Raw genomic sequence first — 12991 nt, forward strand, 5'->3', positions numbered from 1 at the left:
TTTATTTAAATTGTTTTAAAAATAATACTTTTACATATGATCATTGTGTTGATAGTGAAATTAATCTTTGAACAAGTTTGTTTCAATTTATCAATTGTCTCAAATTAATTTTTAAAAAATTTACAATTATGTATCAGATTGATACTTTCATCAATTAAATAATGATACTAAATATAATTATTCCGTGATACATCATTATTTAATTAATAAAAAAATTAATTTAATTTATTATTATATTTTTTTAAGATTAATTTAATATGTTAACTTTTCAAAAACTAAATTGACGAAATTTTTAGAACCATTTTGACTATAACATATTTGTTGCTACCAATTCTATATATGTATTTAATTAAATACTAGAATAAATGTTAAAATTGATTTTAAAAAATTTTAGATCGAATACTTTGGTCTTCAATAAATTTCTATTTTTTAGAGGTCTTTAAAATAAAATTATTCTTGTCGAACAAATTGATCCCACATATTTTAAAAAGAATCTAATTTATCTAGTTATCTTATAATAAGATTTGTCAAAGATTTACTTATTCCTGTTTAAAAATTTAATTAAAAGCTACAAAAAAAAATTAATTTGTTCGAAGAAAATAATTCTCAAAATTTTTGTAAAAATAAAAATTTATTAGAAATTAAAAATTTCGGTCAAAATTTTTCTAAGACCAATTTAGATGTTGACTAATATGGACATATTAAATGTCTATTAGTGAGTGATGTAAAAAGTAATATAATTTGGTGTAGTGAAGGGGTCAAGGGTGTTTTATTTTGTGGTCCAAGATGAGAATAGAGATAAATAAAGGTGCTGAAATTGATATAAAACACATGGACCAATAATTATAAGATACAAACAAATATATAACTTATGGAATGTTTTAGTAGAGGATGTAGTATTCACTACCTTAACTCTTAAGTTTGAAAAACTATAATAAGCTTTCAAACATTCACATTACAATAAGCATTCACACTACAATAAGCTTTCATGCATTGAATTTTGCAGCTTTGTTACTTGTATCCCTCATGGAACATTTCTTTAATAAATAATGTAGTCATAACAAAGTAACAAACCATATGCTTTTTTTATCTTTGAATAAAGTATCGTTTTTGTCCCAACGTTTGGGGTAAGTTCTATTTGTATTCCTAACGTTTAAATCGTTCTATTTGTATTCTTAACGTTTATAAAAGTGATTCAATGTTATCCTACTATCAATTATACTAACAAATCAGATTATATTTTTCAATTATTCTCACTTGGATGTATTTATTCTCAATTAGGTCTCACTTGGATGTGATCGATTTTAATATTATACCTACTATTTGTGTTTAAATTCAATTATGTCCTTAGAAAAGTGAATTATATAAATGTTGTAGGAATTAGTTTTAACATTTGATGAGCTATTTTTCGGAGTAGATTATCGATTCTATCCCAAACATTTATATTCTAACTTCAAGAAGAGGTTTTTAAAACTCAAACTAAAGCGTTTATGATGTGTAATTGACGGTAGGATAACATTGAATCACTTTTACAAACGTTAGGGATACAAATAGAACGATTTAAACGTTAGGGACACAAATAAAATTTACCCTAAACATTGGTGACAAAAACGATACTTTCCTCTTTATTTTTTCATGTGTTCACTTTGATAAACTAGAATCAATTAAAGAACTTGATTCTTGAGTTATTGGCATACATATACTATGCTAGTTTTTTTTTTCCTTCCTCAATTTTAAAGTGGTGATCAAGAAATTATATTGAGCTAACTTTTTTTCCTACAATTTTCTGCTAGAAAATATATGCTTTAATTTGCTCTTTGTTTAAAATTTCATATAAATAAATAGAAATAAATCGAAACATGATAAATATCATTATTGCCCATTTGCATCAAAGTAAATATTAGAGATCTATAATTATTCATGCATATATTTTTATTGGTTTAAATGTTTAAAATAAGCAATTTCATAACATAATATTAAAGTTTCTATGACAAAAAATCTGAAATTTAATAATTATTAACTTGTTATCCAAAAATAAATATATTTAATATAAACAAATAAAAAATAAAAAGAAAAAAAGAAACTATGCATTTTGTTTTGGCACACCATTAGTGTTTCCTTCATTCACAACTATGATTTATAAGGTTGTAATTTCTAGCTTTTTTTTTTTCATTTTTTTTTCGGCAAGTAATATATTTCTATAAATATTTAATAAATTTAAACACATAATATTGAAAAGGTTAAACAAAAATTTTAAGTTTCTAAAAAACGAAAGTAGTAAACATTAAACAATATACATTAAAAAAAAAAGAATTTCTTAAACTTCTTCCCCTGTGAGTAGGATCTACTACCTAAAAGGTTGACCAACATTTATTGAGGAATATATCGTTTACTACTTCCAAAGAAAGAAACATGTCTATTTAAAGAATTTTTGAACGAGGAATGATACATTTATGTTTTTTTTTACACCATATTAAAAGTAATTGATAAGAAATGAGAGAAGATAAAAAAAATTAGTCGTTTATACCATAAAAAAATGTAAAAAAATATATAAACAAAATAGTATAAACATTATTTCTATTTCTATTATTTCTATGAATAATCTATATTCCGACTCATGTTGACAAGCTCTCTTAAAAGGTATCAACTCTTTTCTTACCGTATGAGTCATTCTCAAGAGGGAATCTTTCCCGCAATGAACTTTTATACACGGCAAGTAGTTTTTAAGCGAAAATATTTGGTAACCAAAGAAAATCAGCCAAAAATAATCATAATTTGTCTTATTTAATATTTATTAATTGTTACAATAATTAATTAATATTAAATAAGACAAATTCTGCCTGTTTTTTTTGTCTACTTAACATTACCCGTTTTTAAGTATAGGTTGATATAATGATATTGAATTTTCGGATTCTCCTCTAGAAGATGTTTGTCATTAGAATGAAAATGTGTATATATGTGATGCATTCATCCACCAAAAGAATCAGCATGCTAATTTGACTTTGCTTTACGGAAAGGAAGAGAGCTGATAATATACAAAAATATTATTTATATATTAAAATTAGTTATTAAAATCACTTATCAAATAATTTATTAATATATTTATATAATTTAATTTATTTTTAATATTTAATATGTATTATATATTAGTAATTGATTTTAATCCTTAATTTTAATGTATACATACATAGCATATAGCATAGTTGGATAACATATTACGGGTTCTTTCTGTTCGTCAATTCTTATTATGCTTCCCATGTTAAAAACCCGGTACTCCCGTAGCAACTAGCAATGCCATGTAGTTTTTTAATATTATTATGATTTAAATAAGTCGTTGATAATTATGAAATATAATTTCTAATGTTGGTCCACATCGGCAATTAACTTTCGGAGAAAACTAATGACAAAGAGGTATTTTATAGTCTATAACTCAAATGGCATAGTCTCTCCATACTCAATTAAGAGATTAAGAGATTGCGAGTTCGAGTCTCCTATTTTTGGTAAAAAAAAAATGTCTTTTATAAAAATAAAAACTTATTTAAGTTTATTATTATTTTAAAAGTAGTTCTTCGCTTAATAGATCATATTTAATGATTTTTGTAAGACGAAGGAAAAACTAACCTACCACATCGAGAAGAAGTGAAAAGATAGTAAGATATTTTTAAATTTCGAAAGATATTATTTTAATTAAATTTATCTTTTAAAAATTTTAATTTAGTTACATTAGTTAAATTTTAGTTATATTAGTTTTTTTGTCATTTTTAAAAATAAAAATTTACTAACATAATAAATTTATACAATTAAATCAAATTAAAATTTTAAATTAAAAGAATTTTAAAACATTAAAATACTTCAATTTAAAATTAATTTAATTTCATTTCATAAATATCATATTAACAATCAATTAAAATTTTTAAGTATATATTATAATATCATTTAACATACCATATAAATAAACTTTGACTATGAAAAAAAAATAACAGAAAAATTAATTTGACCAATTTAAAATTTTTAAAAATAAATTTAATTAAAAAACTTTCAAAAACCAATTTAAAGTAGTAATACGTGCATATATAGTTATAATATGATGATGATATCATTCCACCGCGTATAGGACTTCTTTTTTTTTTTAATTTTGGATTAACGCGTATTAGATTTTTTTTTAGGGTAACTAAAAATCAAGATCTTTGGCACTTCAAAGTATGGTTCTGAGTCACAAACTTCTGAGCGAATGTCTCAATTTAACATTTAACATTACCAATAATGTTGAACCGAACTATACTTTACAATGTGAATAGCCTCAATCATGAAGTTCACAATATTTTCGAAAAATATTCATACATGCATGAATGTTAAAAATTAGCACGATGTATGGTGAAGTAGATCTAATTCTTGGACGTTAACGGAGGAAAATAACTCTTATTTCACTCGTGAAACATATTTAGAACTCAATCAACACTACCTCTTATCCGCCAATCCAAACATGATCTAACAATAATGCTTACAACTACGATTCTTTTGTTTTCAATTCAACATTCGTTCATAAACTTGGGCTCTTACCATTTTCTACACAAAACTGTTCTTTGCCGTAACATTGTAATGACAATACCTTGAAAGAGTAATAGAGAAATCAAACAGTGAGGCCTTGAGGAGGAGCAGCAACAGGTGCCTTGGGCTTAGCCTTCTCAACAACAATGGCCTGTGTGGTCAAAACCATTCCAGCAACTGAAGCAGCATTCTGCAAAGCACACCTTGTCACCTTTGCAGGGTCAATGACTCCAGCCTCCACCAAATTCTCATATTTGTCTGTCATGGCATTGTAACCAACCTCCCATTCACTGTTCTTTATCTTCTCCACCACTACTTCACCTTCTATACCAGCATTTTGAGCAATCAATGATGCAGGTGATACCAATGCCTACAATATTAAAATTTTCCACAGTTATCAGATCAACTTGTAACTTGGAGAAAACTCAGGGTTATATTGTTTATTGTTAAAGTGTATTGTAATCTGAAATAGACAAGGAATTTATGTAGGAGGTTTCTATATCTGTTTTATAGTTGGACTTGGTGTGTTATCATAATAATGGAACATGTGCATTATGCAGTACAAAGAAGATTATAGCTTTATGTATGTAGCTTGTCAGCATTCTCACCTTCTGAACAATGTCAGCTCCTAATCTTTCATCAGCATCTTCAAGCTTGTCCTTGATTGCTGGTACAAAGTCAGAAAGGTGAACCAATGCGGTGCCTCCACCAGGAACAATACCTTCCTCAATGGCAGCAAAGGTTGCATTCTTGGCATCCTCAATACGGAGCTTACGGTCCTCAAGTTCAGTCTCTGTGGCAGCACCGACCTTGATGACTGCAACTCCACCAGACAACTTGGCGATTCTCTCTGATAATTTCTCTGTATCATAAACTGAATCTGTCTCTGACAGCTCCTTCTTTAGTTGTGCAACCCTAGCTTGCAACTCATCTTTTGATGCAGCATCAGCAATCATAGTTGTAGAATCCTTGGAGATGGTTACTTTGCGAGCGATACCAAGCTGCTCAACTGAGGTGTTCTCAACAAGTAATCCCAGATCAGAGGCTTGGAACTCAGCACCTGGTAATTGAAGGCACAAAATCAACTTGTCAGCCACATGGTTGTCATAATTCCCATCTCATGATCATATATACTTAACAATTTAACAGAACTCAGTGATTAACTTGACAAATCAATACACCTTGCACTCAAATACACCATACACCAGACTAATTTTTAACAATATTAACCTATTTTCAACTGAGATTGGTCATTTGATTTCATTTCAAATCCATTACAAATGTTGATGTGCTATGTATCCAATCAAGTACAGAAGAGAATTTCACCTACCTGTCAATATAGCAATGTCTTGAAGTAGGGCCTTCCTGCGCTCACCAAAACCGGGAGCTTTGATGGCAGCAACGTTAAGAATGCCCCGCAGCTTATTCACAACAAGGGTAGCCAAAGCCTCCCCAGTGACATCCTCGGCGATGATAAGCAAGGGAGCTCTCAATTGAGTTGTTTTCTCCAACAGTGGAATTATATCCTTAATTGCCGATATCTTCTGATCTGTAATCAAGACTCTCGCATTCTCGAATTCAACAATCGACTTCTCAGGGTTTGTAACAAATTGAGGGGAGATATACCCTCTGTCAATCTGTATCACATAATACAAAATAATAAGAATTACAAAGTGAATATAAACTCATCACGATTCCCTACAGAGTGGAAAAGAAGCGACCCGTTTGCCACAGCAGAAAAGTTATACCTCCATTCCTTCTTCAACTTCAACAGTAGTCTCAAATGAGGATGAAGATTCAATGGATAGCACGCCATCTGGTCCAACCTTGTCAATTGCCTCAGCAATCATTTGCCCAATCAACTCATCATTTCCCGCGGAGATAGAAGCAACGGCTGTTCCATTACCAGACCAATAAACCATCATTAGTCTACCAAACCTCAAGGTAAAACAAACATTCCTAGAGAAATGGTATAGCATATAACACCTTTGATGTCATCTCCTCCTTTGACAGCCCTGGACTTCTTCTCAAGCTCCTCAATCAAACCCTGAACAGTTTTATCAATTCCTCTCTTGAGAGACACAGGGTTAGCACCAGAGGTCACACTGAGCAGTCCAAGCTTAATTATCTCCCTAGCAAGAACCGAAGCAGTCGTTGTCCCATCGCCAGCTGAGTCATTAGTCTTGCTAGCAACCTTGTCCACACAATTTCGCCACACATCAATAATCATCATCGTCATTAACACCAAAATAACCAAACCATTATCAGATTTTTACAATTGAAAAAATTGAAACCATCCCTCGCATACCTCCCTAATGAGAGCAGCTCCGGCGTTCTCCATGGCATCAGGGAGCTCAATAGCGCGAGCAATGGTGACACCATCGTTAACAACTCTAGGGTTTCCAAACTCATCCAACACAACATTCCTCCCTTCAAAAATAACCAAATAGGCAAATACAGTTCCGAAATCTCAGCATCATTGTAAATTCTTATAAATCAAACCAGTCCCTCCAAGAGGAGCTTGAAATTACACGATTCAAATCTAAAATGCAAAAACGAACGAGAAATGAAATAAAATTAAGCAGGATTGTACGTACCCCTGGGACCGAGGGTGAGACCAACGGCGTCGGCGAGCTTATCGATACCGGCTTGAATGGCGGCGCGTGAGCTCTGGTCGAAGGCAATCTCCTTGGCGGAGGCTCTGACGGAGAAGCGACGGTAATTGACTCTGCCATTGTTTTGGTGGTTCAGCCTCCTGTTGCTGCTTAAACTCTGAAAAAGAAATATTCACATTGGAAAGTGTGAGGAGGTAGTTAAGAGTTGTTGTACTAGTTAGTTAGTTAGTTAGATGTTATGGTACCTGGCGGTTAGAAGAGCGAAGGAGGGAGGCGGAGGAGAGAGCGTTTGCGGAGGCCATTGATGCTAACGACTTGGTGTGTGTGTGTTGGGTGAGGAATGGATAAGAAGAGTGTCTGAAACTGGAAAGTGAACACAAAAGTTAGGGTTTGGGCCTGCTGCTTTATGGATACCAAATCTCAGTTTCCAGAACATTCCTCTCTCTCTCCAGATTTCTCGAAGGCCCTTTTTCTCATCCGGGTCGGATTTCGGATTAACAACCCTTTTACTTTTGGATCCATCATATTATACCAATAAAAATTAGTTTAATTTTAATGGATTAAAAATGTAAAATATTTTATATAATTATTCAATTATATTTATTTTTTTTATGATTATTCACGCAATTAATAAAAGTAATAGTTATTTTTAATGATGTGGTGTTACGTAATTAAATATACGTGTAAAATTGTTTTACACTGATAGTATATTAAAATTAAATTTTAAAAAATACGATTATCATATCTAAACATTAATTATTAAATTACTATATATAATAGTAATTAATCCTGTACTAAACGAATAATTAAATTTATTTATACTAATATAATATTTTTTTGTGAATATCTACTATGGAATCACTCTACTTGATCTGCATAGCTTCATTTCCATATTGATAAAAGTGCAATGAGGCAAGGTTTTATTGGTAAACCTATTCTGATCTATATTAAATTGAGTTTCTATTTGCTTCTACCATTTGATAGGGTCCAAGATTTAGTTAACAGGAAAAGAAAAAAAGAGTTAACTTGATTATGTAGTTTCTAATAAAAAATAAATTATCTTATTTTTATTTTATTATTTTTAGTTGTAGTTAGACAGAATTCAAATTTTATTGTACAATATAAATATATTATTTGCTTTTGTATCTACACTTTCTCTAAACATATTTATATTTCTACTAAACTAGTGAAAGATTTAAGGGTGTGTTTGAATGGGTCATTTTAAATAGTAATTAAAAAAAATCTAAATAAATGCATTCTATGAAATCTCAAAATAAAAGATGAGAGAGACTATAACAATAAAAAGTCAAAGTAGTAATAATTAGTTATGAAGAAAGATAGGTATAAATTAACTTTTTTGGTTAATAATCAATCCATATTTTTAAAAAATTTTTCTACAATAATAATTCAAATTCTTAACTATTTTTCATCTATTATTTTGTTAATTAAATTATTTATTAAACAAAACGTTCCTATATGAATTAGAATAACAAATTTACTTGAAAACACTAGTAATTTTTTTTAATAAGAGAGTAAGAGATATTTTGGTCTAAATAATAGTAATAAGTATATTAGGGTCATGTTTCAATTTTTATTCTTCATTATAACTTTTTGTTTTCTTTAGTGGTTAATCATAAAATACTAAAAACTAGAAATAGAAGAAAAAATTAAAACAATGACACTATTGAATACTAAAAAGTAGTAGTTATTAGATTAGTCATTATATATATATATATATATATATATATATATATATATATATTTGATATTATATTTTATATTATAATATATATTTTATATAAATAGCTAAGTTGGTGACCAATAAAGTATATTATTTTATTTTAGAGAAATATGGTTAAATAAGTTATTTTTATAATTAAATTGAATCAAGTCTTTTTTTTTCTTTTTTTATGTGTCTATTTATTTTTTAATTAATTTTTATTATGTCAATAAACTATTAGATTAATTTAGTTGATTTTGATTAATAAAATATAGGTTTAACTAATGTATGTCTTTAAGTTACATGATAAATTTATTATTAACGAGAAATTTTAAATATTTTTATTTAATAAATATATTAAAAACTTAATTTTTATATTTTTAATTAAAAAAATTTTAATTTATAAAATTAACATGTGTGTTTAAGGCATAAAGATAGGTAAATCCGTAAGCATTGTCCATTTTCACAAAGGACAAAGCAATACCTATTAAAAAAAAGGGACACTTCGATCTTCAATATTTTTATTTTGGGATAATATAATTTATCTGTTAAAAAATCCGTTAAATAATAACAAAAATTAGTTTTGTGCGGGGTTTTATTTATATTTTGTGGGGTTTTAAACCTCCACAAACTATTAATAAGTTTGTTTTTGAAAATTCTTTTACCAATGGTGGTTAAGTGAAGAAAAACCATTAATAAAAATGATGTCACAAAAGAAAAAAATTGTAGTACAGATACCTTTTAAAGAAAAAAATAATATCAAATAAGAAATGAAAGAAGAGAACTTTAATGTTGATAATATTTTGGTGATGATGATGACGGTAGAGGAGATAATGATGATGATAAAGCAATAAAAATAATAGAGGTAGGCGTAATAATAATGAGGATGAAGAAGATAATGATAATAGTGGTAATAATTGGTTATATTGTTGAAAAGAATTTTGTGGAGGTTTAAAACCCTCACAAAATATAAATAAAATCCTCACAAAAATAATTTTTGTTATTATTTAATGAATTTTTTAAAAGAGAGATCGAAGCGTCTTTTTTTTTAAACAGAAATCACTTTATCCTTCGTGAAAATGGACAAAAATTGCGGGATGTTTACTCTATGGAAAAGTATAGAGTACCAACATATTATCTGCCAACTTCTGCCAACTCTTATTTATAAGTATGTTTCATAGAAGTGTGTTCGTGGATGTGTCTAATAATTAATATATTTTAAATACATATATAAAGAGACACATCCAGAAAATATATTTATAAAGACACTTTTATTAAACACAGCTATAAAAAAGACATTTTTATTAGACACATCCACGAACACACTTCCATAAAATACAATTATAAATAAGAGTTGGTAGAAGTTGGCAGATATACTGTTGATAACGTAGCAGAACCGTTACTCTATATATTTACTTTTAATGGCCCTAATATGCTCAATTGGTCATACTCATTTAATTACTTGCATTGCATGATATGTAACAGTAATCAATGAGTCTACCATTTATAAGAGTATTCGATCAACCTCAGATTGACTCTGAATATTTTGAACAATAAATATTTCTTTTTATTTATTAAGGAACCGTTGCTTCAAGGGAGAATAAGACTACTATATAAGAACCCTTTTATTGAATATAATGATCCAAGGACACACACACAAAACAATAAGAAACCAAAAGTAATAACAAACCAAAATTCATGAAGTTTTCTTCTAATAATACCCCACCCCCTCGTAAGGTTAGCATCAATAATAATAATAACAATAAAGATCGTCACAAAAAGGTTAATGGAAGAGAAAGTCGCATTCTGTTGCCACCGTTATGTGCTGCGCGCGTGTTCCAGCTCACGCGCGAGCTAGGGCACAAGACTCATGGTGACACAATTGAGTGGCTCTTGCGCCACGCCGAACCTTCCATAGCCGCTGCAACTAGCGGCAAAAGTATAGTGCCACCACCATCATCATCATCGAACACCAATGATAATAATGGTAATCAAGGTATGAAAAATGGTGGTGGTGACACTGGGTGGTTGGAGTATGATGTTCTTGCAAACCTTGGTGTAGGGTTTTCTGCCAATGAAATTGCAGTGATCCAAGCAATGATCAAGAGCTTCAGCTGAGACCAAATACATAAATAGAAAAGTAATTTGTTTGCACTACAATGTAAGGTAGCGTTTGTTTTGAAGTACTGAGACAAAAACTGAGAGACTGATATTCAATATTATGTTTGTTAGTTTAGAGACTGGTACTAAAATTTCTATCTCTGTTCCCAAAATTTCAGTCAGTACCTCTAAAATGTAGGGACATAGGGGACTAAAATTTTTAGAGATAGAGACTGAAACTTTAATAACATTTTATATCTAAAATACTTTCATTTTAATTAATTAATTCCAATTTTACCCTTTGTGCAAATTAAATTAGAGTTTCATTCTTGTTTCAATTCCTGTCTCTCATTTTGTACCAAACAGAATACTAAGATTTATTTCAATCCTATCTCTTAGTCTCTGTCTCTCAGTCTCAGTCTTTCCGTCTCTGTCTCTCCACCAAACGCTAGTGTCGCATAGCATCGGAAAATTAGCGACTACTTTTGAAACCGTCGCAAAATAGTAAAACAAAAAAAAAAACCACCGTTATTATTCGCGTTTGTTCGGCTCAATTTATATATCCGTTTAAATAAGTATTAAGATATTAAATTTTGTCTTTTGTATGCAACAATTCATTAAAAAGAATAATGAATAAATATATATAGAAGGAAATTAAGTTAACATTTTTTTTAATTCTCAACTTTTGGAAAGATCTTTTTGTGCTCCTCATTATTGTTTCTTCAAGTTTAAATATCCCTTTTTAGTTTTATTACTCAAATCAAATCGGTCAATCATAGAATATGTTGCATATAATTCTTTGAATTCTCCTCTTTTTCCATTCATAATCTTGTTTTTCGTTGTTATTATTTAAGACAATAGTCTAAAACCAAGAAAACAATAGAATAGTTTTTATTTTATTTAATTTTCTTAAAGAATATATAAATATGTGAAAACATCAAATTATTATTTGATTAAATATTAAAAATAGCTACATATCATGGACATCGGTAATATTAGAAAGACAAAAAAAAAGTCAGAATTTACCTTATTTAGCATGCATTAATTGTCGCAACAATTAATAAATGCTAAATAAGGCAAGTTATGGCTGTTTTTGACTATTTTTCTTTAGTTACCAAATATTTCTGCATCGACATCATGCAAATAAAGGCTTTGATAAATTCAATAATTTTAATTGTACTCTTAAATTCGAATCTAAAAAACAAAAGACTAATCATTTTTGGAATTAAAGTCGAAATTAATACTGTTGTAGTAGTTTAAAATTTTAACTGTAATATTAGATAGACAAAAAAACAACCAAAATTTATCTTATATATTTAGCATTCATTAATTATTTAATAATTAATAAATATTAAATAAGACAAATTCTAACTATTTTTGGTCAATTTTTTTTTGTTATAAAAAAAGCCAAAACTTACTTTATTTAGCATTTATTAATTATCGCAACAATTAATGAATACTAAATAAAGCAAGTTATTGCTGTTTTTAGCTAATTTTCTTTAATTACCAAACATTTTCGATAAAATAATACTGTACATCTAAGTCTTTTTATAAACTAAGTCCAATCAAATTAAACAATAAAACTTAAAAAATAATAATCATAATTAATTTTTGTTATATTAAACTTTAAACTTAGTTAACAAAAAAAACTTGGACGTATAAAATGTGTTACAAGCTTTAACACTATCACCTCAAAAAAGAAAAAAGAAAAAAAAAAACTCTACCTTATATGAAGTTGTGAAAAAATATGCTTAAATTTTAGATTTTTTTTTTGGTGACCGCTTAAATTTTAGATTTGAAATCACTGTCTATATATCGATATTATCATAATTTACAAGAACATTTTGTAATCTTAATAAAATGGAAGGATTGACACTCGCATAATTAACATCTAAATATTTGTTTTTAGATTTTCATCATGGTGAAACACAATGATTTATAATTTATTATTCCTAAGCAGGTAAATATATAGAAAATCTGATTAAATTTTACATTGTGAATATATTAC

At 28.5% G+C, this 12991-nt stretch overlaps 1 protein-coding gene across 1 annotated transcript; it reads right to left on the reverse strand.

Annotated features, from left to right (window-relative positions):
• Window positions 1-4392: 4392 nt before the first annotated feature.
• LOC112736471 (ruBisCO large subunit-binding protein subunit alpha) lies at window positions 4393-7667 on the reverse strand. The gene is made up of 8 exons (XM_025785945.2): window positions 7409-7667; window positions 7146-7320; window positions 6857-6978; window positions 6535-6742; window positions 6297-6442; window positions 5879-6185; window positions 5157-5608; window positions 4393-4918 (listed from the first exon to the last, which is right to left on the reverse strand). Exons 1-8 carry the CDS (start codon window positions 7463-7465, stop codon window positions 4631-4633), a joined length of 1755 nt encoding a protein of 584 aa, XP_025641730.1. The 5' UTR covers window positions 7466-7667; the 3' UTR covers window positions 4393-4630.
• Between the last annotated feature and the right edge of the window lie 5324 nt (window positions 7668-12991).

This window comes from Arachis hypogaea, chromosome 13, assembly GCF_003086295.3.
Source record: "Arachis hypogaea cultivar Tifrunner chromosome 13, arahy.Tifrunner.gnm2.J5K5, whole genome shotgun sequence".
Lineage (NCBI taxonomy): Eukaryota > Viridiplantae > Streptophyta > Magnoliopsida > Fabales > Fabaceae > Arachis > Arachis hypogaea.

Coding starts and splice junctions, on each gene's coding strand:
- LOC112736471 (XM_025785945.2), bottom strand. CDS start 7,465: ATGGCCTCCGCAAACGCTCTCTCCTCCGCCTCCCTCCTTCGCTCTTCT. Junction 7,321..7,408: donor TTCGCTCTTCTAACCGCCAG/GTACCATAACAT, acceptor TTTCTTTTTCAG/AGTTTAAGCAGCAACAGGAG. Junction 5,609..5,878: donor AGACATTGCTATATTGACAG/GTAGGTGAAATT, acceptor TTCAATTACCAG/GTGCTGAGTTCCAAGCCTCT.